Here is a 27,168-nt window from a genome sequence, read left to right as displayed (position 1 = left end):
TGTGTTTGATGAAGAGCTTGTGTATCATGTGTGTGTGTTTGATGAAGAGCTTGTGCATCGTGTGTGTGTGTTTGATGAAGAGCTTGTGTATCATGTGTGTGTGTTTGATGAAGAGCTTGTGCATCGTGTGTGTGTGTTTGATGAAGAGCTTGTGCATCGTGTGTGTGTGTTTGATGAAGAGCTTGTGCATCGTGTGTGTGTGTTTGATGAAGAGCTTGTGCATCGTGTGTGTGTGTTTGATGAAGAGCTTGTGTATCATGTGTGTGTGTTTGATGAAGACCTTGTGCATCGTGTGTGTGTGTTTGATGAAGAGCTTGTGCATCGTGTGTGTGTGTTTGATGAAGAGCTTGTGTATCATGTGTGTGTGTGTTTGATGAAGAGCTTGTGCATCATGTGTGTGTGTTTGATGAAGAGCTTGTGCATCGTGTGTGTGTGTTTGATGAAGAGCTTGTGTATCATGTGTGTGTGTGTTTGATGAAGAGCTTGTGCATCATGTGTGTGTGTTTGATGAAGAGCTTGTGCATCGTGTGTGTGTGTTTGATGAAGAGCTTGTGTATCATGTGTGTGTGTTTGATGAAGAGCTTGTGTATCATGTGTGCGTGTTTGATGAAGACCTTGTGCATCGTGTGTGTGTTTGATGAAGAGCTTGTGCATCACGTGTGTGTGTTTGATGAAGAGCTTGTGCATCATGTGTGTGTGTGTGTGTTTGATGAAGAGCTTGTGCATCGTGTGTGTGTGTGTTTGATGAAGACCTTGTGCATCGTGTGTGTGTTTGATGAAGACCTTGTGCATCGTGTGTGTGTGTGTGTGTGTGTGTTTGATGAAGAGCTTGTGTATCATGTGTGTGTGTTTGATGAAGAGCTTGTGCATCGTGTGTGTGTGTGTGTGTTTGATGAAGAGCTTGTGTATCATGTGTGTGTGTGTTTGATGAAGAGCTTGTGTATCGTGTGTGTGTGTGTTTGATGAAGAGCTTGTGTATCATGTGTGTGTGTGTTTGATGAAGAGCTTGTGCATCATGTGTGTGTGTTTGATGAAGACCTTGTGCATCATGTGTGTGTGTTTGATGAAGAGCTTGTGCATCATGTGTGTGTGTTTGATGAAGACCTTGTGCATCATGTGTGTGTGTTTGATGAAGAGCTTGTGCATCATGTGTGTGTGTTTGATGAAGAGCTTGTGTATCGTGTGTGTGTGTGTTTGATGAAGAGCTTGTGCATCGTGTGTGTGTGTGTGTTTGATGAAGAGCTTGTGCATCATGTGTGTGTGTGTTTGATGAAGAGCTTGTGCATCATGTGTGTGTGTTTGATGAAGACCTTGTGCATCATGTGTGTGTGTTTGATGAAGAGCTTGTGCATCATGTGTGTGTGTTTGATGAAGAGCTTGTGTATCGTGTGTGTGTGTGTTTGATGAAGAGCTTGTGCATCGTGTGTGTGTGTGTGTTTGATGAAGAGCTTGTGCATCATGTGTGTGTGTTTGATGAAGACCTTGTGCATCATGTGTGTGTGTTTGATGAAGAGCTTGTGCATCATGTGTGTGTGTTTGATGAAGAGCTTGTGTATCGTGTGTGTGTGTGTTTGATGAAGAGCTTGTGTATCGTGTGTGTGTGTTTGATGAAGAGCTTGTGTATCATGTGTGTGTGTTTGATGAAGAGCTTGTGTATCGTGTGTGTGTGTGTTTGATGAAGAGCTTGTGTATCGTGTGTGTGTGTTTGATGAAGAGCTTGTGTATCATGTGTGTGTGTTTGATGAAGAGCTTGTGTATCATGTGTGTGTGTGTGTGTTTGATGAAGACCTTGTGCATCATGTGTGTGTGTGTGTGTTTGATGAAGAGCTTGTGCATCGTGTGTGTGTGTTTGATGAAGAGCTTGTGCATCGTGTGTGTGTGTTTGATGAAGACCTTGTGCATCGTGTGTGTGTGTTTGATGAAGAGCTTGTGCATCGTGTGTGTGTGTTTGATGAAGAGCTTGTGCATCGTGTGTGTGTGTTTGATGAAGAGCTTGTGCATCGTGTGTGTGTGTTTGATGAAGACCTTGTGCATCACGTGTGTGTGTTTGATGAAGAGCTTGTGCATCATGTGTGTGTGTGTGTGTTTGATGAAGAGCTTGTGCATCGTGTGTGTGTTTGATGAAGAGCTTGTGCATCATGTGTGTGTGTTTGATGAAGAGCTTGTGTATCGTGTGTGTGTGTTTGATGAAGAGCTTGTGTATCGTGTGTGTGTGTTTGATGAAGAGCTTGTGTATCGTGTGTGTGTGTTTGATGAAGAGCTTGTGCATCATGTGTGTGTGTTTGATGAAGAGCTTGTGTATCGTGTGTGTGTGTGTGTTTGATGAAGAGCTTGTGCATCATGTGTGTGTGTTTGATGAAGAGCTTGTGTATCGTGTGTGTGTGTTTGATGAAGAGCTTGTGCATCATGTGTGTGTGTTTGATGAAGAGCTTGTGTATCGTGTGTGTGTGTGTTTGATGAAGAGCTTGTGTATCGTGTGTGTGTGTGTGTTTGATGAAGAGCTTGTGCATCGTGTGTGTGTTTGATGAAGACCTTGTGCATCATGTGTGTGTGTTTGATGAAGAGCTTGTGCATCATGTGTGTGTGTTTGATGAAGAGCTTGTGTATCGTGTGTGTGTGTGTGTGTTTGATGAAGACCTTGTGCATCGTGTGTGTGTTTGATGAAGAGCTTGTGTATTGTGTGTGTGTGTGTTTGATGAAGAGCTTGTGTATTGTGTGTGTGTGTGTTTGATGAAGAGCTTGTGTATTGTGTGTGTGTGTGTTTGATGAAGAGCTTGTGTATTGCGTGTGTGTGTGTTTGATGAAGAGCTTGTGTATTGTGTGTGTGTGTGTTTGATGAAGAGCTTGTGTATTGTGTGTGTGTGTGTTTGATGAAGAGCTTGTGTATTGCGTGTGTGTGTGTTTGATGAAGAGCTTGTGTATTGTGTGTGTGTGTGTTTGATGAAGAGCTTGTGTATCGTGTGTGTGTGTTTGATGAAGACCTTGTGCATCGTGTGTGTGTTTGATGAAGAGCTTGTGCATCGTGTGTGTGTGTGTGTTTTATGAAGAGCTTGTGTATCGTGTGTGTGTGTGTTTGATGAAGAGCTTGTGTATCATGTGTGTGTGTGTGTTTGATGAAGAGCTTGTGCATCATGTGTGTGTGTTTGATGAAGAGCTTGTGTATCGTGTGTGTGTGTGTGTTTGATGAATAGCTTGTGTATCGTGTGTGTGTGTGTTTGATGAAGAGCTTGTGTATCATGTGTGTGTGTTTGATGAAGAGCTTGTGTATCATGTGTGTGTGTTTGATGAAGAGCTTGTGTATCGTGTGTGTGTGTGTTTGATGAAGAGCTTGTGTATCATGTGTGTGTGTGTGTTTGATGAAGAGCTTGTGCATCATGTGTGTGTGTTTGATGAAGAGCTTGTGTATCGTGTGTGTGTGTGTTTGATGAAGAGCTTGTGTATCATGTGTGTGTGTTTGATGAAGAGCTTGTGTATCGTGTGTGTGTGTTTGATGAAGAGTTTGTGCATTGTGTGTGTGTGTTTGATGAAGAGTTTGTGCATCATGTGTGTGTGTTTGATGAAGACCTTGTGCATCGTGTGTGTGTGTTTGATGAAGAGCTTGTGCATCATGTGTGTGTGTTTGATGAAGAGCTTGTGTATCGTGTGTGTGTGTGTTTGATGAAGAGCTTGTGTATCATGTGTGTGTGTTTGATGAAGAGCTTGTGTATCGTGTGTGTGTGTGTTTGATGAAGAGTTTGTGCATTGTGTGTGTGTGTTTGATGAAGACCTTGTGCATCGTGTGTGTGTGTTTGATGAAGAGTTTGTGCATCATGTGTGTGTGTTTGATGAAGAGTTTGTGCATTGTGTGTGTGTGTGTTTGATGAAGAGCTTGTGCATCATGTGTGTGTGTTTGATGAAGAGCTTGTGTATCGTGTGTGTGTGTTTGATGAAGAGTTTGTGCATTGTGTGTGTGTGTTTGATGAAGAGCTTGTGTATCATGTGTGTGTGTTTGATGAAGAGCTTGTGCATCGTGTGTGTGTGTGTTTGATGAAGAGCTTGTGTATCATGTGTGTGTGTTTGATGAAGAGTTTGTGCATCGTGTGTGTGTTTGATGAAGAGCTTGTGCATCATGTGTGTGTGTTTGATGAAGAGCTTGTGTATCATGTGTGTGTGTGTGTTTGATGAAGAGCTTGTGCATCATGTGTGTGTGTTTGATGAAGAGCTTGTGTATCGTGTGTGTGTGTGTTTGATGAAGAGCTTGTGTATCATGTGTGTGTGTTTGATGAAGAGCTTGTGTATCGTGTGTGTGTGTTTGATGAAGAGTTTGTGCATTGTGTGTGTGTGTTTGATGAAGAGCTTGTGTATCATGTGTGTGTGTGTGTTTGATGAAGAGCTTGTGTATCATGTGTGTGTGTGTGTTTGATGAAGAGCTTGTGTATCGTGTGTGTGTGTGTTTGATGAAGAGCTTGTGTATCATGTGTGTGTGTTTGATGAAGAGCTTGTGTATCGTGTGTGTGTGTGTGTTTGATGAAGAGCTTGTGTATCATGTGTGTGTGTGTGTTTGATGAAGAGCTTGTGTATCATGTGTGTGTGTGTGTTTGATGAAGAGCTTGTGCATCATGTGTGTGTGTTTGATGAAGAGCTTGTGTATCGTGTGTGTGTGTGTGTTTGATGAAGAGCTTGTGTATCATGTGTGTGTGTGTGTTTGATGAAGAGCTTGTGTATCATGTGTGTGTGTGTGTTTGATGAAGAGCTTGTGCATCATGTGTGTGTGTTTGATGAAGAGCTTGTGTATCGTGTGTGTGTGTGTTTGATGAAGAGCTTGTGTATCATGTGTGTGTGTTTGATGAAGAGCTTGTGTATCGTGTGTGTGTGTTTGATGAAGAGTTTGTGCATTGTGTGTGTGTGTTTGATGAAGAGTTTGTGCATTGTGTGTGTGTGTGTTTGATGAAGAGCTTGTGCATCATGTGTGTGTGTTTGATGAAGAGCTTGTGTATCGTGTGTGTGTGTTTGATGAAGAGTTTGTGCATTGTGTGTGTGTGTTTGATGAAGAGCTTGTGTATCATGTGTGTGTGTTTGATGAAGAGCTTGTGCATCGTGTGTGTGTGTGTTTGATGAAGAGCTTGTGTATCATGTGTGTGTGTTTGATGAAGAGTTTGTGCATCGTGTGTGTGTTTGATGAAGAGTTTGTGCATTGTGTGTGTGTGTGTTTGATGAAGAGCTTGTGCATCATGTGTGTGTGTTTGATGAAGAGCTTGTGTATCGTGTGTGTGTGTTTGATGAAGAGTTTGTGCATCATGTGTGTGTGTGTTTGATAAAGAGATTGTGTATCATGTGTGTGTGTTTGATGAAGAGCTTGTGCATCGTGTGTGTGTGTGTTTGATGAAGAGCTTGTGCATCATGTGTGTGTGTGTGTTTGATGAAGAGCTTGTGTATCATGTGTGTGTGTGTTTGATGAAGAGCTTGTGCATCATGTGTGTGTGTGTTTGATGAAGAGCTTGTGTATCATGTGTGTGTGTTTGATGAAGAGCTTGTGCATCGTGTGTGTGTGTGTTTGATGAAGAGCTTGTGCATCGTGTGTGTGTGTGTTTGATGAAGAGCTTGTGTATCGTGTGTGTGTGTGTTTGATGAAGAGCTTGTGTATCATGTGTGTGTGTGTTTGATGAAGAGCTTGTGCATCATGTGTGTGTGTTTGATGAAGACCTTGTGCATCATGTGTGTGTGTGTTTGATGAAGAGCTTGTGCATCGTGTGTGTGTGTTTGATGAAGAGCTTGTGTATCATGTGTGTGTGTTTGATGAAGAGCTTGTGCATCGTGTGTGTGTGTGTTTGATGAAGAGCTTGTGTATCGTGTGTGTGTGTGTTTGATGAAGAGCTTGTGTATCATGTGTGTGTGTGTTTGATGAAGAGCTTGTGTATCATGTGTGTGTGTGTTTGATTAAGAGCTTGTGTATCGTGTGTGTGTGTGTTTGATGAAGAGCTTGTGTATCATGTGTGTGTGTGTTTGATGAAGAGCTTGTGCATCATGTGTGTGTGTTTGATGAAGAGCTTGTGCATCATGTGTGTGTGTGTTTGATGAAGAGCTTGTGCATCATGTGTGTGTGTGTTTGATGAAGAGCTTGTGTATCGTGTGTGTGTGTGTTTGATGAAGAGCTTGTGTATCATGTGTGTGTGTGTTTGATGAAGAGCTTGTGCATCGTGTGTGTGTGTGTTTGATTAAGAGCTTGTGTATCGTGTGTGTGTGTGTTTGATGAAGAGCTTGTGTATCATGTGTGTGTGTGTTTGATGAAGAGCTTGTGCATCATGTGTGTGTGTTTGATGAAGAGCTTGTGCATCATGTGTGTGTGTGTTTGATGAAGAGCTTGTGCATCGTGTGTGTGTGTTTGATGAAGAGCTTGTGTATCATGTGTGTGTGTTTGATGAAGAGCTTGTGCATCGTGTGTGTGTGTGTTTGATGAAGAGCTTGTGTATCGTGTGTGTGTGTGTTTGATGAAGAGCTTGTGTATCATGTGTGTGTGTGTTTGATGAAGAGCTTGTGTATCATGTGTGTGTGTTTGATGAAGAGCTTGTGCATCGTGTGTGTGTGTTTGATGAAGAGCTTGTGTATCGTGTGTGTGTGTGTTTGATGAAGAGCTTGTGTATCATGTGTGTGTGTGTTTGATGAAGAGCTTGTGCATCGTGTGTGTGTGTTTGATGAAGAGCTTGTGCATCGTGTGTGTGTGTTTGATGAAGAGCTTGTGTATCGTGTGTGTGTGTGTTTGATGAAGAGCTTGTGCATCATGTGTGTGTGTGTTTGATGAAGAGCTTGTGTATCATGTGTGTGTGTTTGATGAAGAGCTTGTGCATCGTGTGTGTGTGTGTTTGATGAAGAGCTTGTGTATCATGTGTGTGTGTTTGATGAAGAGCTTGTGCATCGTGTGTGTGTGTGTTTGATGAAGAGCTTGTGCATCATGTGTGTGTGTTTGATGAAGAGCTTGTGTATCGTGTGTGTGTTTGATGAAGAGCTTGTGCATCATGTTTGTGTGTGTGTTTGATGAAGAGCTTGTGTATCATGTGTGTGTGTTTGATGAAGAGCTTGTGCATCGTGTGTGTGTGTGTTTGATGAAGAGCTTGTGCATCATGTGTGTGTGTTTGATGAAGAGCTTGTGTATCGTGTGTGTGTGTTTGATGAAGAGCTTGTGTATCGTGTGTGTGTTTGATGAAGACCTTGTGTATCATGTGTGTGTGTGTGTTTGATGAAGAGCTTGTGCATCATGTGTGTGTGTGTGTTTGATGAAGACCTTGTGCATCATGTGTGTGTGTGTTTGATGAAGAGCTTGTGCATCGTGTGTGTGTGTGTTTGATGAAGAGCTTGTGCATCATGTGTGTGTGTGTGTTTGATGAAGAGCTTGTGCATCATGTGTGTGTGTGTGTTTGATGAAGACCTTGTGCATCATGTGTGTGTGTGTTTGATGAAGAGCTTGTGTATCATGTGTGTGTGTTTGATGAAGAGCTTGTGCATCGTGTGTGTGTGTGTGTTTGATGAAGAGCTTGTGCATCATGTGTGTGTGTGTTTGATGAAGAGCTTGTGTATCATGTGTGTGTGTGTTTGATGAAGAGCTTGTGCATCATGTGTGTGTGTGTTTGATGAAGAGCTTGTGTATCGTGTGTGTGTGTTTGATGAAGAGCTTGTGTATCATGTGTGTGTGTGTTTGATGAAGAGCTTGTGTATCATGTGTGTGTGTTTGATGAAGAGCTTGTGCATCGTGTGTGTGTGTGTTTGATGAAGAGCTTGTGTATCATGTGTGTGTGTTTGATGAAGAGCTTGTGCATCGTGTGTGTGTGTGTTTGATGAAGAGCTTGTGCATCATGTGTGTGTGTTTGATGAAGAGCTTGTGCATCATGTGTGTGTGTTTGATGAAGAGCTTGTGTATCGTGTGTGTGTGTTTGATGAAGACCTTGTGTATCATGTGTGTGTGTTTGATGAAGAGCTTGTGTATCGTGTGTGTGTTTGATGAAGACCTTGTGCATCATGTGTGTGTGTGTGTTTGATGAAGAGCTTGTGCATCATGTGTGTGTGTGTTTGATGAAGAGCTTGTGCATCATGTGTGTGTGTGTTTGATGAAGAGCTTGTGTATCATGTGTGTGTGTGTGTTTGATGAAGAGCTTGTGCATCATGTGTGTGTGTGTTTGATGAAGAGCTTGTGTATCATGTGTGTGTGTGTTTGATGAAGAGCTTGTGTATCATGTGTGTGTTTGAGTGAAGAGCTTGTGTATTGTGTGTGTTTGAGTGAAGAGCTTGTGTATTGTGTGTGTTTGAGTGAAGAGCTTGTGCATCGTGTGTGTGTGTGTGTTTGATGAAGAGCTTGTGCATCATGTGTGTGTGTGTTTGATGAAGAGCTTGTGTATCATGTGTGTGTTTGAGTGAAGAGCTTGTGTATTGTGTGTGTTTGAGTGAAGAGCTTGTGTATTGTGTGTGTTTGAGTGAAGAGCTTGTGCATCGTGTGTGTGTGTGATGAAGAGCTTGTGTATCTTGTGTGTGTTTGAGTGAAGAGCTTGTGTATTGTGTGTGTTTGAGTGAAGAGCTTGTGTATCTTGTGTGTGTTTGAGTGAAGAGCTTGTGTATTGTGTGTGTTTGAGTGAAGAGCTTGTGTATTGTGTGTGTTTGAGTGAAGAGCTTGTGTATTGTGTGTGTGTGTTTGAGTGAAGAGCTTGTGCATCATGTGTGTGTGTGTTACACAGATCCAGCGGGTGAAGACTGTCAGAACACACTGAAGAGAGCCAGGTTTGCTGATGAGCTGAACGAGAAGATCTCTCTCAGACCCGGTCCACTGGAGCTGCTGGAGAAGAACATCATCCCGGTCCATTCCACGCATAAACAATCCGCCGTCACAGGTATCAGTGCAGTTATCACACCGTGTTCATAAACAAAGCCTCTGCTCAGCCGACGGAACGTTCTGGCAAAGTTATGATCAAACGTTCTTCCGGTAACATTAATAGAACATTCGTTCAAAGTTATCTGGTGTGTAATAATGTTCTCAACTCTTTTTTAAACATTACTAGAGCTGTGTTATTATAGTTAACTAAAACCAAAACCATTAAAAAAAAACATTAACATTACTTGAAATAAGATAGATGTTAAATGAAATAAAATAAAAAATTCATAAACTTATTTTATTTTAGCTAGTATTTTGCTAAATTTTAGCAAAAATTTTCTTTTTGTCATTTAGTTTCATGTTCTAAACGAACTAAAATTTAAACTAAATAAAATCAATATAGACATGTTTTAACAACAAAAACGTTGTTTACCGGAAATATAAAAATAAATATTAATTAATAATATTAATGGAAAGTATAATTGTGTGTGTGTCAAGTCACCTTTATTTATATAGTGCTTTTTACAATACAGATTGTATCAAAGCAGCTTCACGGTGATTACATGAAAATAATACAAAACAGTTTCATCGTCCACCTTAAGTAAGGCAGATGGATAATATTGTTGAATATTAAATGTCTCCAACATAGCCGGAGCGTGTGTAAGGCTGGGGAAGGCTTAGGCTCCCCCTGGCCATGGACTTGAGACTAGCAATATACAATTTGAGTGAAATTTTCTCAGGGTTTATGCGGGTTTATGTGCTTTAGAGAAAAAAAAAAGTGATTTAGGATATCAGGCTAATTTTGAGCTGGCAGCCAATTTAGTTGACATAATGGACATAAGAACATATTTCAAGACAAAGACTTCGAGCTGCAACGATCTAAACAACAGCCCTTACCCATCCAATTCAAGTGTGCAAATATCTGACAAAAACTGTCAGAAATATCTGATATCTAACATTACAGCCGGTGAGTCTGGCTGCATCAGGCCTTGTGAACGGATATTTGAGTGTGTTCGTGTTACCAATAAAAGCAGCACACCTGTGGATTTGGGCACAAAGGAAACTGGACCATCACAACCCTACTTGCCCGAATACCCAAAAACATTGTTCGGTAAGCAGAACCGGTCATTTTCGTCCGATTACTATTAGGCATATTCATTCATTGAATACAGCAAAGAGGCAGACGCGATTTTCTGCTTCCCATGTAGATTGTTTCAGTGCAGCTCTAGTGGTGCATACAGAGATCCTGCTTTTATTGCAAATGGAGTATGTGACTGGAAGAATGTATTAGCAAAGTTACAGAAACACGCAGACGGAGCACCACTTCGCCAGTGCAGTGATCAGTGGCACTGCTTTGAGCAAACCAAAGCTACTGGTTCCATCGCTGCACAGTTAAGTGAATCTCACAGGACCTCAGTGCAGAGCAATAGGGAATATGCAGCATCCATTGTTGACATATTGCTCTATATAGGAAAACAAGGACTTGCACTGAGAGGGCACGACGAGAGAGAAACTTCTGCAAATCGTGGGAACTTTTTGGAGCTGATGTGACGACGCTTTCTGTGCTCGATTAAAGGCCCCGTTCAATCTAACGAGCCCTGACACACAAAATGAAATTTTAGAAATTGCTTCTGGTTTAGTCAAAAACAAAATAATCCACGGCATCGAAAACAATGAGTTTTTTACTGTTCTAGTGGACGAAGCACAGAGTTTTAAAGAGGAACAAATGGCCGTGTGTGTGAGGTACACAGAGAAGCTTGAGATAAAGGAAAGTTCTCTTACGAGAGATACTCTCGTACTGCGTTGTCGTAGCAACGCATTGGGGAAAATCCTTTTCCACGAGAATACTGAAGCAAAAAATTATCCTTAATTTTGTATCAATGTAAAGCGCATTGCCACAGCATACAGACCTAGGCGAGACAGCTCGCACGCCTATTGGCTGCTGTGCGGCAAATGCTTAAGCCAATCGAGCGAGCCCTTGAGTGACGTCACACCCAATGAGGGCGCTTCGCGCCCTCCTGCGTCACGTCCCGCCGAAACGGGCGTGGCTTAGGGCTATATATTTCGCTCACAGGCTTATGAACTCTGATTTTTAATCCTTCAGCGAAGACACCTCATCGCTGATCCGAGGAAGAAGCTGCGCCGTCGAGAGAGCACTTCAGCAGGAGAGGACGTGAAGCCGCTGGCACCGCTGCCTTCTTCGCCTTCCAGCTGCGCGTTCCGGCGCTTATATCCTTTTACCTCCTTATTGAGTGTTTGTGAGTTCGCCGGCGCGACTCACACTTTTTCCTGTATCTGAAGCGCGTCTTCTCCGAAAATGCCTTCCTGCGGCTCGTGCCGAGCCACACTCAGCGACGGGGACCGCCATGTTATTTGCGCTTCCTGCCTGGGTGAGGAACATGCGGCTATCGCTCTTGCGGATGGCGGCTGCCATCACTGTGAACTTCTGCCTTTGGCGACTCCGCGGACTCGCCTGGCGTCTTTCCAGGAGCCCGTGTTTTCCGCTGTTGTGCCGCGCCGTAAAAAGCGTTGTGCACAGCGGAACCCTGAACCATCTCCTAGCCGCCAAAGTTCGCCGGTGCGCCCGCGAACTATTTCCCCGGCTTCATCAGCATTGATCCCCGACGGACAGCGACCGCAGATTGCCGCCGCTTACGTCGACGACATCGTCGAGATCGACGCCATGCTGAGAGATGAGGACTCGTGCTCTGTTTTGGCGTCCGGCAGCGAGGATTGGGCGAGCTCTGCGGACCTCGCGCCCCCCGCTCCCGCGACCAAAGGAAAGAGAGCGAGCATCGAGGCGGAGCTCATGCGCGTGCTCACTCAAGCCACGGCGAGCCTTGGCCTTGAGTGGGTTTCGCCCGAGCAGCCCGCCCACAACCGGTTGGATGGCTATTTTCTGTCCGGGGAAAAGTCTACACCTGCGTCTAAGCCCGCCCCCTTCCTTCCTGAGCTTCACGAGGAGGTCGCGAGAGACGAGGTCATCTGTTTCCTTAGCGTTCTCCGAAGTTGACGACGCTAAGAACAGAGGCTACCTTTCCCTCCCGCCGGTCGAAGAGCCTATCGCGGCCCACTTATGCCCGCCCTCCGCTGGACGGCGAGCTAAGATGGTGCTGCACTCTATCCAGATGGATAGTGGACGCTATAGCTCTTGCGTACGCATCCAAGGGCATTCAGTGCCCTTTGGGTGTTAGGGCGCACTCCACGAGAAGTATGGCTTCTTCGTGGGCTTGGTCGAGTGGGATTGCCTTACAGGATATTTGTATGGCGGCAGGCTGGGCCTCACCGTCTACATTTATCAGGTTTTACAACCTCGAGGTACCCGCCTTACAGGCCAGGATATTATCGGTTTAATTAACCGTGTTTGTATTAGACTGAGATTTTCAGTCGCCGTTTTGTGGCATTGTTATGCTGAACTGCTGAGTGCAGTCAATTTTGTGCTGATCTGCTATGTGCAGTCAATTTTGTGAGAGATGGTGGTTAGAACCCACCTCTTTCAGGATTCTCTGTGAGTCCTACAGGTGATTTTGTACAATATGATCCCCAGCTCAGTGCTCTGGGTCTATGGTGTCGGATCACTGCATACACGGCGTCTTACAGGGTGTTCCCCAATGCGTTGCTACGACAACGCAGTACGAGAGTATCTCTCGTAAGAGAACGTACTCGGTTACTAACGTAACCTCGGTTCTCTCTAGAGAGAGGAACGAGTACTGCGTTTCTTGCCGTGTATGCGCTCTGGTTGTTTCGCTTTAAAAATCAGAGTTCATAAGCCTGTGAGCGAAATATATAGCCCTAAGCCACGCCCGTTTCGGCGGGACGTGACGCAGGAGGGCGCGAAGCGCCCTCATTGGGTGTGACGTCACTCAAGGGCTCGCTCGATTGGCTTAAGCATTTGCCGCACAGCAGCCAATAGGCGCGCGAGCTGTCTCGCCTAGGTCTGTATGCTGTGGCAATGCGCTTTACATTGATACAAAATTAAGGATAATTTTTTGCTTCAGTATTCTCGTGGAAAAGGATTTTCCCCAATGCGTTGCTACGACAACGCAGTACTCGTTCCTCTCTCTAGAGAGAACCGAGGTTACGTTAGTAACCGAGTACGATTTCAAGGATTTGTTGACTGTTCTGAAAGAGTTGATGCTACTGGAATTTATGGACACATAAAGCACTTTCTGGATGCGTGTGGAATCTACACCTTACCCATTGTTGCACAAAGTTATGACGGAGCGGCTGTCATGTCCGGTCACGTAAACGGAGTTCAGCAGAAACTCCGTCAAGACCATCCATCTGCGGTGTACATTCACTGTATGGCCCACAAGTTGAATTTGGTGTTGGTCGATGCATGCAAGGTAAATCGTACCGAATCTTCGTTTTTTCACATCCTCGAGAGTCTGTATGTGTTTTTCTCACAACCAGGCACACACCATGCATACCAACAGCACCAAAAGGAGCTCGGGGTTAAAGCCGAACTGACAGCACTCAGCGACACGAGATGGGCGTGTCGATGGAAAAACATAGCAGCTGTCAAGACTTCAATAAGAGCCCTGCTCTCCACTCTTTCCGAGCTCTCTGTTCCCCCTTATCGTAGGTTTGTTGAGGCATCCGGTCTCTTAAGCCATCTCAAGAAGGCCACGTTCTGTGTGTGTCTTTTGGTGTTTTACCATGTTTTCAGTATGATCCATGTTGCGCACAAGGCACTACAAAAGAAAGACACGACACCATCTCAGGCCTCAAGTGTCATGGAGTCTACAGTAAACGGCCTTGAGAAAAGTGGGACGAAATATGGATGGAGATTGAAGCATTCTGTAATTCACTTGACATTTCAGTCAGTGAAGATGAACGCGATCGCACACATAAGCGAACTGTGAAAAGAACTGCTACGTTGGATTCATCTGTTGTCACAAGTCAACAACAGCTCTATTTTCCTGTTTTGGATACCCTGTTGGGTGAGTGTCAGTCCCGGTTTTCCACCCAGACCATGGGAATAGCAAAGAGTGTGGATGCAGTGCTAAAATGTGACCCAGAAGGCGCGCATTTTCTTTTAAATAAATACGCGACCACCCTCTCTATCAACCCTAAATTGGCATGTACTGAGATGAACTTACTGAAACTGAACTCACGTCACACATCTCCTAACTTCGTTAAGGAGGCACTTTCGACTGGATTTTATCCAAACTTCGAAAAACTTTTCAAGTTGGCTCTAACATTACCGGTGGGGACCGCAACATGCGAGAGATCTTTTTCAGCTGTGCGACGCGTAAAGAATTGGATGCGTTCAACAATGGGCCAGGAGAGACTTTCATCCTTGAGTCTGCTGCATATTGAGAGTGACATAACCACAAAACTAAACAACGAGGACATCATCAACGCATATGATGCCAGGTCTAAACGCAGGATTTTGCTGCATTAGGTAAGGGAATGTTTATTTATATTGGCTGCCAGCCAGGCACACTGCTTGCTTTTTTGCTAAAATTGACAGTTTGTAAACGTATAGTCGCGTTAATAACAGATGAGTTAACGGGAGCGTTTATACTGTGACGTTTAAGTTGTTGCTAAGCGACACGTTGGTTAAAACTACATGGTTATAGGTGGTAGGAAATCTATTTAAATGCATCAAGGGGAAGCGCACATCTTAGCCTAACCCTGGAGTTAGTTCACCCTCCGCCTATGGTCTCCAACCAAGCAAGGCAACAGTGGCAAGATCCAAAACTCCATCAGTGACAGAATGGAGAAAAAACCTCGGGAGAACCCAGACTCAGTTGCTCAGTTCTCAGAAAGATTATGATCCAGGCAGCATTACAGGTCAGATTGGATCAGAACATTTAGAGGATGTATCCAGTGTCACCTGGTTGGAAGTCGGAGTCATCACGCCGGTGTGGAGACGAGTTGTTGAGGATCAGTGCCGATGGCTGTCGTGTTATGAGGCGTTCACAGGGCGGATGAGGCTGCACTTCAGGATGAGTTGTGGACAGGTCCGGGCGCAGGTCCACCACAGGGAGAGGCTAGTGGACACTTCAGCACTGCGGTGACAACGTGTCCTGGCGCTGGTCCTTCATCAGATCTGGATCCGGCAGACTGCGGGAAAACCTCGGGATAAACAAAGACACTAAAATTAGCGTAGACGCCATCCTTCTTATGATGTAACGAGTACATCAGGATTTATGGGAAGTGTTCCCAGTTCCGGCTGACCTAATCTATGCAACCTAACATTGAGTTATAGAAGTCTATAATGTGTTATGTGTATGCTAGGCCGAAGAGATGTGTCTTTAATCTAGATTTGAACTGACAGAGTGTGTCTGCTTCCCGGACAATGGTAGGAAGACTGTTCCAGAGTTTTGGTGCTAAATAGGAAAAGGATCTACCGCCAGCAGTCGATTCTGATATTCTAGGTATTATTAACTGGCCGGAGTTGTGAGATGGCAGTAGACGTGAAGGACTATAATGCGTTAAGAGCTCGCTCAAGAACTGCGGAGATAAACCATTTAGTGCTTTGTAAGTGATCAGCAATATTTTAACATGTATACGATGCTTAATAGGCAGCCAATGCAGTGTTGACAGAACGGGGCTAATATGGTCATACTTCCTAGTTCTAGTAAGAACTCGAGCGGCTGCGTTTTGAACTAGCTGTAGTTTGTTTGTTAAGCGTGCAGGGCAACCACCCAGTAGAGCATTACAATAATCTAGCCTTGAGCTCATGAACACATGAATTAATTGTTCCGCATTATTTATTGAGAGCATATGACGTAATTTATATATATTTTTAAGATGGAAGAAAGCGGTTTTACAGATACTAGACACATGACTTTCAAATGAAAGATTGGTATCAAAGAGCGCACACACACACTCACTCACTCGATCACTCACTCACTCACTCACTCTCACTCACTCACTCACTCACTCTCACTCACTCACTCACTCACTCACTCACTCACTCACTCTCACTCACTCGATCACTCACTCACTCACTCACTCACTCACTCACTCACTCACTCACTCACTCACTCACTCTCACTCACTCACTCACTCTCACTCACTCACACACACTCACTCACTCACACACACTCACTCACTCGATCACTCACTCACTCTCACTCACTCACTCACTCACTCTCACTCACTCGATCACTCACTCACTCACTCACTCTCACTCACTCACTCACTCACTCACTCACTCACTCACTCACTCACTCACTCACTCACTCACTCACTCACTCACTCACTCACTCACTCACTCACTCACTCACTCTCTCACTCTCTCACACACACACACACACACACACACACACACACACACACACACACACACACACACACACACACACACACACACACACACACACTCAAATTGTCTTCTGATCTGAACAGATCTGATATCTGAGCTGCCGGCTGCAGTGCAGGGACTGCTTTCAATCAGGTTCTCTGCTGGGCACACACACACACACACACACACACACACACACACACACACACACACACACACGTCACACTCACTAGTGTGTGTGTGTGAGAGTTATTTCCTCCACTTGTTGATGTTGGACGGTGTGTGATATTGTGACGAGGCCCAGTGAGCAGCTGATTCTATCTCCGTGTGTGTGAAGAAAACACACATCTGTGCAATGCCATTATTATTTTATTTATAGACATAGAAGAGAATATGAGAATAAATACAATATGTATAATAATAGTATTAGTAACAATAATAATTTGTATTATTGTTTTCTTTCAGTCACAGTGTAGAAAGTTGACCTCAACATGTTTAACTCTTTCCGCACCAGCTGTGTTTCCATCCCCATGTTTTATGCACTATTCCAAGTTAACTTCTCAACTGTGGATGGAAACAGCTGTGGGTGCATCAGTGAATCATCAGAGCTTCATTTTAATGCACATTTGAACAGAGACTTTATTCAAAGTTCTCTAATAAAAGCAGATTACGACACGCATATGCAATCTTCAGCTACAGTCCCACCAAACATTATTCACACCAGATATCATCTGTGATATTGTAGTTATAGTTCATTTCTGTAAGTGAGGAGAGCAGAATACAGTAAACTGTGACATATTATACCCAATAATTCTTCAGTTTACAGTAACATTTATACAAATGTGTGAGCAGAACTGATCGGGACACGTTGAGCTGGTCATGTTCTGCTGGTTGAGCTAAACTGGTATTATCTAATTGTGTAGTGAAATTTAACAGCTGACAGATATTCAACATAATTCATGTGTGATACAGTGTGTGTGTGTGTGTGTGTGTGTGTGTGTGTGTGTGTGTGTGTGTGTGTGTGTGTGTGTGTGTGTGAGACAGTCTAACAGAAGGACGGACAAAACCTGTGTGTGTGTGTGTGTGAGAGTCTAACAGAAGGACAGACAAAACCTGTGTGTGTGTGTGTGTGTGTGTGTGTGTGTGTGTGTGTGTGTGTGAGACAGTCTAACAGAAGGATGGACAAAACCTGTGTGTGTGTGTGAGACAGTCTAACAGAAGGACGGACAAAACCTGTGTGTGTGTGTGTGTGTGTGTGTGTGTGTGTGTGTGTGTGTGTGTGTGTGTGTGTGTGTGTGTGTGTGTGTGTGTGTGTGTGTGTGTGTGTGTGTGTGTGTGTGTGTGTGTGTGTGTGTGTGTGTGTGTGTGTGTGTGTGTGAGAGTGAGACAGTCTAACAGAAGGATGGATAAAACCTGTGTGTGTGTGTGTGTGTGTGTGTGTGAGAGAGAGAGAGACAGTCTAACAGAAGGATGGACAAAACCTGTCAGATATCAACTGAGTTCTGCTCATATTTTATCACCATTTTATAAACTATAGAATAAACTGATAATGTGAGATGTTGAAGGTCTGACTATATTGATGATTTGACTGTATAAAGGCAGTTTTAATCTGAAGTGCAGCGTCTCGTCTGCTGAGGTAGTGTGTGTGTGGAGACGCATAACTCACAGCGAGTCAAACACAGAAACCTGGACGTTCACTTGATCTCTGAGCGCGTGGATCTAAACACAGCTGCTGTTTGTTCATATACACCGCCGTCCGCGACCTCATGCTCTGCGTTTACACACCGCTGCGGGAACATGCCAGTGTTTACATCAGTGTGTCTGAGACATGTGATCTGAGGAGAACACACACGGCTGAGCGCGTAGTAAACACACACTCCGACATCAAGTGTGTTTGTTCAGCGGATTCTGAGGAATCTCTCACATCTGAAGACACATTCTCCTCAACACAGTGTGTGTGTGTGTGTGTGTGTGTGTGTGTGCACAGATATGCAGAAGAACCTGTTGATAATGTTCACATAAAGTTATGAAAATGTTACTTTTGAACCAGTGTTATTGTTATTGTCACATTCAGCGGACAGAAATATTCTGTCATATATTCTGAAATATAGTTTTCATAATGTTCCAAAACGTTTCTTTTGAACCTGTTATTTTTGTATCATTGAGACGCTTTTATACTTACCATTAATATTGTGCATTAATATTTCCAGATATATACGGTTTTTATGAATTGTTTATTTAGTCGTTTAGAAGATAAAAGTAAATGAATGAAAGAACTTGTTTGTTTGTTTTTTATGGACATTTTATTGCTAATGAGTAATGGAAATGTTTTTTTTCACACACACACACACACACACACACACACACACACACACACACACACACACACACACACTCGTGCAGAGGTGTAAGTAAGGGTGTTCAACAGTAGCACACACACACACTAACCCGACCCCTGAACCTGCCCATCACACACACACACACACACACACCGCATGACTGTGTAAGTAAGAGTGTTCAACAGTAGCACACACACATCAGACGCAAACAGACTTTTACTCAAATATTTACACAGATTCAGAGGCTTGTACTCAAACACTGCAGGCGTTTAGATGTCCATCGTCTCAGCTGAACCCCGATGTGTGTGTCAGACACACACACACACACACACACACACTGTCTCATCTCATCTCTGTTAGTCTCTAATAGGGTTAGATTGATCTGTTATCCTTGTGTGTGTGTGTGTCCCGTATCTCACTGTCCCTCTTCTCTCAGGTTCCCATGGGAAGCTCCCGAGACCCGAGGACTCGTATGTGTTTGAGGAGGAGAGCAGCAGCGAGAGTCTTTCTCCAGAGTCACTCTCAGAGAACAAGAGCTCGCCAACACACACTCACACCGAACACGTGAGTCACTTACACACACTCACACCGAACACGTGAGTCACTTACACACACTCTCACACCGAACACGTGAGTCACTTACACACACTCACACTGAACACGTGAGTCACTTACACACACTCTCACACCGAACACGTGAGTCACTTACACACACACTCACACCGAACACGTGAGTCACTTACACACACTCACACTGAACACGTGAGTCACTTACACACACTCACACCGAACACGTGAGTCACTTACACACACTCACACTGAACACGTGAGTCACTTACACACACTCACACTGAACACGTGAGTCACTTACACACACTCACACTGAACACGTGAGTCACTTACACACACTCACACTGAACACGTGAGTCACTTACACACACACGCACACCGAACACGTGAGTCACTTACACACACTCACACTGAACACGTGAGTCACTTACACACACTCACACTGAACACGTGAGTCACTTACACACACACGCACACCGAACACGTGAGTCACTTACACACACTCACACTGAACACGTGAGTCACTTACACGCACACCGAACACGTGAGTCACTTACACACACTCACACTGAACACGTGAGTCACTTACACACACTCACACTGAACACGTGAGTCACTTACACACACTCACACTGAACACGTGAGTCACTTACACACACTCACACTGAACACGTGAGTCACTTACACACACTCACACTGAACACCTGAGTCACTTACACACACTCACACTGAACACGTGAGTCACTTACACACACTCACACTGAACACGTGAGTCACTTACACACTCTCACACCGAACACGTGAGTCACTTACACACACTCACACTGAACACGTGAGTCGCTTACACACACTCACACTGAACACGTGAGTCACTTACACACACTCACACTGAACACCTGAGTCACTTACACACACTGACACTGAACACGTGAGTCACTTACACACACTCACACTGAACACCTGAGTCACTTACACACACTGACACTGAACACGTGAGTCACTTACACACACTCACACTGAACACGTGAGTCACTTACACACACTCACACTGAACACGTGAGTCACTTACACACACTCACACTGAACACCTGAGTCACTTACACACACTCACACTGAACACGTGAGTCACTTACACACGCTCACACTGAACACGTGAGTCACTTACACACACTCACACTGAACACGTGAGTCACTTACACACGCTCACACTGAACACGTGAGTCACTTACACACACTCACACTGAACACCTGAGTCACTTACACACACTGACACTGAACACGTGAGTCACTTACACACACTCACACTGAACACGTGAGTCACTTACACACACTCGCACCGAACACGTGAGTCACTTACACACACTCACACTGAACACGTGAGTCACTTACACACACTCGCAGCGAACACCTGAGTCACTTACACACACTGGTACTGAACACGTGAGTCACTTACACACACTCACACTGAACACGTGAGTCACTTACACACACTCGCACCGAACACGTGAGTCACTTACACACACTCACACTGAACACCTGAGTCACTTACACACACTCACACTGAACACGTGAGTCACTTACACACACTCGCAGCGAACACCTGAGTCACTTACACACACTCGCACTGAACACGTGAGTCACTTACACACACTCACACTGAACACTTGAGTCACTTACACACACTCACACTGAACACGTGAGTCACTTACACACACACTCACACTGAACACGTGAGTCACTTACACACACTCACACTGAACACGTGAGTCACTTACACACACTCACACTGAACACGTGAGTCACTTACACACACTCACACTGAACACCTGAGTCACTTACACACACTCACACTGAACACGTGAGTCACTTACACACACTCACACTGAACACGTGAGTCACTTACACACACTCACACTGAACACGTGAGTCACTTACACACGCTCACACTGAACACGTGAGTCACTTACACACACTCACACTGAACACGTGAGTCACTTACACACGCTCACACTGAACACGTGAGTCACTTACACACACTCACACTGAACACGTGAGTCACTTACACACACTCACACTGAACACCTGAGTCACTTACACACACTCACACTGAACACGTGAGTCACTTACACACACTCACACTGAACACGTGAGTCACTTACACACACTCACACTGAACACGTGAGTCACTTACACACACTCACACTGAACACGTGAGTCACTTACACACACTCACACTGAACACGTGAGTCACTTACACACACTCACACTGAACACGTGAGTCACTTACACACACTCACACTGAACACGTGAGTCACTTACACACGCTCACACTGAACACGTGAGTCACTTACACACACTCACACTGAACACGTGAGTCACTTACACACGCTCACACTGAACACCTGAGTCACTTACACACACTCACACTGAACACGTGAGTCACTTACACACACTCACACTGAACACCTGAGTCACTTACACACACTCACACTGAACACGTGAGTCACTTACACACACTCACACTGAACACGTGAGTCACTTACACACACTCGCACCGAACACGTGAGTCACTTACACACACTCGCACCGAACACCTGAGTCACTTAAACACACTCGCACTGAACACGTGAGTCACTTACACACACTCACACCGAACACGTGAGTCACTTACACACACTCACACCGAACACGTGAGTCACTTACACACACTCACACTGAACACGTGAGTCACTTACACACACTCGCACCGAACACGTGAGTCACTTACACACACTCGCACCGAACACGTGAGTCACTTACACACACTCGCACTGAACACGTGAGTCACTTACACACACTCACACTGAACACCTGAGTCAGTTACACACACTCACACTGAACACTTGAGTCACTTACACACACTCACACTGAACACGTGAGTCACTTACACACACTCACACTGAACACGTGAGTCACTTACACACACTCACACTGAACACTTGAGTCACTTACACACACTCGCACCGAACACGTGAGTCACTTACACACACTCACACTGAACACGTGAGTCACTTACACACACTCGCACTGAACACGTGAGTCACTTACACACACTCGCACTGAACACGTGAGTCACTTACACACACTCGCACTGAACACGTGAGTCACTTACACACACTCACACTGAACACGTGAGTCACTTACACACACTCACACTGAACACGTGAGTCACTTACACACACTCACACTGAACACGTGAGTCACTTACACACACTCACACTGAACACTTGAGTCACTTACACACACTGACACTGAACACTTGAGTCACACACACACACTCGTGTAAAATGCCCTTCTCACAAGATGTAAATCTCTGATGTCCCCAGAGTGTGTGTGTGAAGTTTTAGCTCAAGATATCCCACAGATATTTTTATATCGCATGTTAAAGTCACTTTTTGAGGGTTTGCAAAAACACACCGTTTTGTCTCTGTCCCTTTAAATGCAAATGATCTGCTGCTCCCGGCACAGGGGGCGGAGCTTCAAGAGCTTGTGTCCTTAGCAGCTTCGATTACCTCACGCACACACACACACACGCACTGAAAATGTAAAAAACTTTTTGGCTTTTATGTTCAGATCGGAGTCAGACAATGATGTTTAATGTTATTAGCTAGTCATTGATTAGCATATTCTGTCTTGATCTATAAATCGCGGTCAGGGGGCGGAGTTTATGTAAATTTTAGGGTTGGTGATGTCACTACCAGCCGCTTGTTGTAGTCCTTAACAAGCAATTTCTTTAACTAACACACTAACTCCAGTTAGAGAAGTGGAATGACACTCCCCCGCGTGTAGAGGCTCGGGTGGTGAGCTCCGCTGCCCCCTGTGGTGGTCCAGGGAACTGCAGGCTCTGCTCAGCGTCGTCCGACAGCTCTGACTCGGAGCCGGAGATCAGTGTTTGTGAATGTTAGAATGATTGCCCGTTCTCTGGTGGTGATAAACGACCCGCTGTATGTGCCTGGCATCATCATCACTGTTGCTACAAACACACGGAGTAAAAGCGTGTGCGGAATATTTACTTTAGCGCTGCGGCTTGTGAAAGCTGTAAATTATGTACATGTTTAATAATTATCACCTCATGTGTGGCATTTATTAAATGCAAAGTACTTGGGAAATATACATAAATCTTATAAACAATGTCACCCGCGTACCAACTTATGGAAACTCCAAGGATTGACCTTTGCAGAAATGTTTAACAGAAGACATTATTTATATTTGTTTAACCCTTTAAGACTTCTGATTCATATTTGATACGCTCTCTAAAACGCATGCAGTCCCTCTGTCATCTGATGGATAGTTTCAGTCTAGTCATCAGACTGTAAACGTGTGTTCTTCTGTAGAGTTGGGCGTGTTAACATGCGGGTCTATGGGGTTGAGTCTCTTCTGCAGCCTCTGGTGGCCAGTGGAGGAACTGCAGTTTAACTCACTCAGTGTGGATTCAAGAGAGAGACGGGAAGGTTGACCACTTTACTTTGTCACAAAACTAACTTTTCTTCCTTGACATTTGATTAAAAGGTTATTTGAGGTGTGTTGGCCTACACGCATTCGTCCTGCAAATTTCCGTGTGTCGTATGTGTACACGATTGTTGTAGCCTAAACACCACCATTAACCACCAATAATCACGTTTTGTTGCGTTCGATAAGAAACTAAGTGTAATCTTTGACAATTCAATTCGCTCTTTAAAGATACAGTACAACTTACTGAAAGTAATCATAACTCGTGTAATCGCTCAGTGTTTCAAAGGCGGAAAGACGTCAATAAAACAGCTTATGAGACAAAATATCATATAATTTACATCAGGCAAACATTCAGTTTCCACAGCTTGATGTTTAAAATAATGTATGTTAAAAATATCTAAAGGAATTGGAGTTAAACATATAATTAGATTTAGAAGTTAATGCAAAAACTGCCTTATATGCAGTTGACGTTTTGCATCCAATTTGTTATTTGAGTGTTGATTATTATATCTAGAAATAGCAACTGAAAGCTGTTTTTCCTCTATATTCGCAGCAGACTATTGGCCATAAATGCCTGATGGATCAAATATGATTCTTAACAAAAAACACATGATTTTTTTTGTCTAAAGGTTCAATAAACTGTTCCATTAAAAAGAAAATGGAAAAAAAATAAGCTTTTTCTGACTAGTATTAATATTATATGTCAGGCTTTACAGGGTTGATATCAATCAATCATTAATCCTCATTTAACGGTATAACAATGTATTATTAAGGGCCCTCAGAGCAAAGACGGCGGCGCTCAAACCCCAGAGGAGAACATGAGCGACGGCCAGGGAACAACACCGATCCCAGTTCAAGCCATGGTCAAGGTAAACTCAACTCCTCATCAGATACTCAGCTCACTGTACATCTGATATCTGCTCATGCTCTGTTCTTATGTGCACAGCAGTCCAAAGTGTCGGAGAAGAACCGCCACAAGAAACCCAAAGACATCAAGCCTAAAGTGAAGAAGCTGAAGTACCACCAGTACATCCCACCGGACCAGAAGGCCGAGCGCTCTCCTCCGGCTCAGATGGACTCGGCGTACGCTCGTCTGCTCCAGCAACAGCAGCTCTTCCTCCAGCTGCAGATCCTCAGCCAGCAGAAGCACACACACTCGCAGACACACTCGCAGACCAGCTTCAGCTACCACATCAACCAGCACAGGTGAGTCCAAACGCCGTTCAGATAGCTGTCAGAACACACACGCTCGCAGACACGCTCGCAGACACGCTCGCAGACACGCTCGCAGACACGCTCGCAGACACGCTCGCAGACACGCTCGCAGACACGCTCGCAGACACGCTCGCAGACACGCTCGCAGACACGCTCGCAGACACGCTCGCAGACACGCTCGCAGACACGCTCGCAGACACGCTCGCAGACCAGCTTCAGCTACCACATCAACCAGCACAGGTGAGTCCAAACGCCGTTCAGATAGCTGTCAGAACACACACACTCGCAGACACACTCGCAGACACACTCGCAGACACACTCGCAGACACACTCGCACACACACTCGCAGACACACTCGCAGACCAGCTTCAGCTACCACATCAACCACCACAGGTGAGTCCAAACGCCGTTCAGATAGCTGTCAGAACACACACACTCGCAGACACACTCGCAGACACACTCGCAGACACACTCGCAGACACACTCGCAGACACACTCGCAGACACACTCACAGACACACTCGCAGACACACTCGCAGACACACTCGCAGACACACTCGCAGACCAGCTTCAGCTACCACATCAACCAGCACAAGTGAGTCCAAACGCCGTTCAGATAGCTGTCAGAACACACACACCACTGGATAAACTCCATCATGTACACACTCCAATCATTGTGTCCTATAAAGGAAACTTAATTGAAAGAGCAATTTCTGAAACCTCTGGGTCCCTAGAGGGCGCGCTTGGCGGTGTACGACGTTTTCTATCGCCAGCGAGCAGCAGTGGCTGTGTTCTGGTCTACGCTCCCGCCGCATTAAACAACTCGCCCGCATCTCCTCCTCTGGAGTCAGAAGCATCTGAGGTCGCTTCGTGCCACTCACATTCTGGGCCTGCTCACCCGTGCTGTCGACCAGCTCTCACGACAGCTTACGCTTCCGGGAGAGTGGCGACTCCATCCCCAGGTGGTCCAGCTGATGTGGAGGCACTTCGGGGGTGCACAGGTAGATCTTTTTGCCTCCCCCCGGACACATCACATTGCCAGTTGTTCTTCTCCCTGACTGACAGAACCCTCGGCACAGATGCACTGGCACACAGCTGGCCCCGGGGCCTACGAATATATCCGTTTCCCCCAGTGAGCCTTCTTGCACAGATCCTGTGTAAGGTCAGAGAGGACGAGGAGCAGGTCTTGCTCGTTGCGCCATATTGGCCCAACCGGACCCGTTTCCCTGGACTAGTGCTCCTCGCGACAGCCCCTCCGTGGCCCATTCCTCTGAGGAAGGACCTGCTCTCTCAGAGACGGAGCACCCTATGGCACCCGCGTCCAGACCTCTGGAAACTCCATGCCTGGTCCCTGGACGGGACGCGGAGATTCTAGGTGATCTACCCCAGGCTGCAGTTGACACCATCAATTCCGCTAGAGCCCCTTCTACGAGGCGCCTCTATGCGTTTAAGTGAAACCTGTTCGTTGAGTGGTGTTATTCTCACCAGGATCAGAGTTGTGCTTTCCTTCCTGTAAGAAGGGTTGGAGCGAAAGCTGTCTCCCTCCACCCTTAAAGTGTATGGTGCCGCTATCGCCGCACATCACGATGCAGTTGCGGTAAGTCGCTGGGAAAGCACGACCTGATCATCAGGTTCCTGAGGGGGGTGTGGAGACTAAATCCTCCTAGCCCACTCTCGATACCAAATCGATGGGATGTCGTCTCTGGTCCTTTCGACTCTTCAGAGACCACCTTTTGAGCCTTTGCAGTCAGCAGAGTTAAAAATTATGTCTTCAAAGACAGTACTCCTGGTTGCATTGGCCTCCATCAAGAGGGTAGGGGACCTGCATACATGCCTAGAATTCGGCCCGGCTAGCTCACGTGATCCTGAGACCCCGGCACGACCCCGGCTGGTCTTTCTCTGTCCCATTCGTTCGCCAGGCCTAGCACTCGTATGCTTGTCAACCTGTACTAGGCTGGGTCCGTATTTAGTGATCCCTGCGGTGATCCCATATGTGTATTCTTCTACGGTACGGCTTCTCAGGCTGGAGCCACCCCAGTGACATTCCATATGTTGTACTGAAAGTTATACTTGGATGTTATAGATTTCCAATGAAATTTTGTCCACATGTAAAGCAAGTTATGGCCATTTATTACAACATTATTATAGGCACTTTTCAGTAAAAACTGGTGTTTTTTTATTTACTGACAAGAGTTGTTCCAGCATTCTCACTTGTGTGTGTGTGTGTGTCAGGTCGTCCGCTGAGCAGCAGGCCTCATGTGCGTCAGCAGGCAGTAGCAGCTGCTCGTCGTCTCCAGTGAAGAGCAACTACTGCAGTCCGTCCTCCATCAACTCCATTAACTCTATCAACTCCATCAGTCCCGCGCCGCTGCCCAACAACCTGGACGACCTGAAGGTACTGATGATGACCCAAAGCTTATATGTGCTCTTCGCTCATTTTTGACCAAAATGTTTTACTTTTGT

At 45.2% G+C, this 27,168-nt stretch overlaps 1 protein-coding gene across 6 annotated transcripts in view; it reads left to right on the top strand.

The window, feature by feature from the left end:
* myocd (myocardin) overlaps window positions 1-27,168 on the top strand; it is a 91,394-nt gene that overhangs the window by 50,896 nt on the left and 13,330 nt on the right. For 4 of the 6 annotated variants that reach the window (XM_079594908.1, XM_079594907.1, XM_079594904.1 and 1 more), the window contains exons 5-9: window positions 8,700-8,852; window positions 18,867-18,994; window positions 24,265-24,360; window positions 24,438-24,697; window positions 26,938-27,100. In XM_079594908.1, the coding sequence (XP_079451034.1) occupies window positions 8,700-8,852; window positions 18,867-18,994; window positions 24,265-24,360; window positions 24,438-24,697; window positions 26,938-27,100 (800 nt within the window). The remainder of the gene's footprint in view (window positions 1-8,699; window positions 8,853-18,866; window positions 18,995-24,264; window positions 24,361-24,437; window positions 24,698-26,937; window positions 27,101-27,168) is intronic. The other 2 variants (XM_079594906.1, XM_079594905.1) reach the window with 2 other exon arrangements.

The sequence above is a fragment of the Phoxinus phoxinus genome (assembly GCF_949152265.1).
Source record: "Phoxinus phoxinus genome assembly, chromosome: 21".
Lineage (NCBI taxonomy): Eukaryota > Metazoa > Chordata > Actinopteri > Cypriniformes > Leuciscidae > Phoxinus > Phoxinus phoxinus.
Note: the sequence above shows the minus strand (reverse complement) of the source record. Positions and strands in the feature narration are given on the sequence as shown.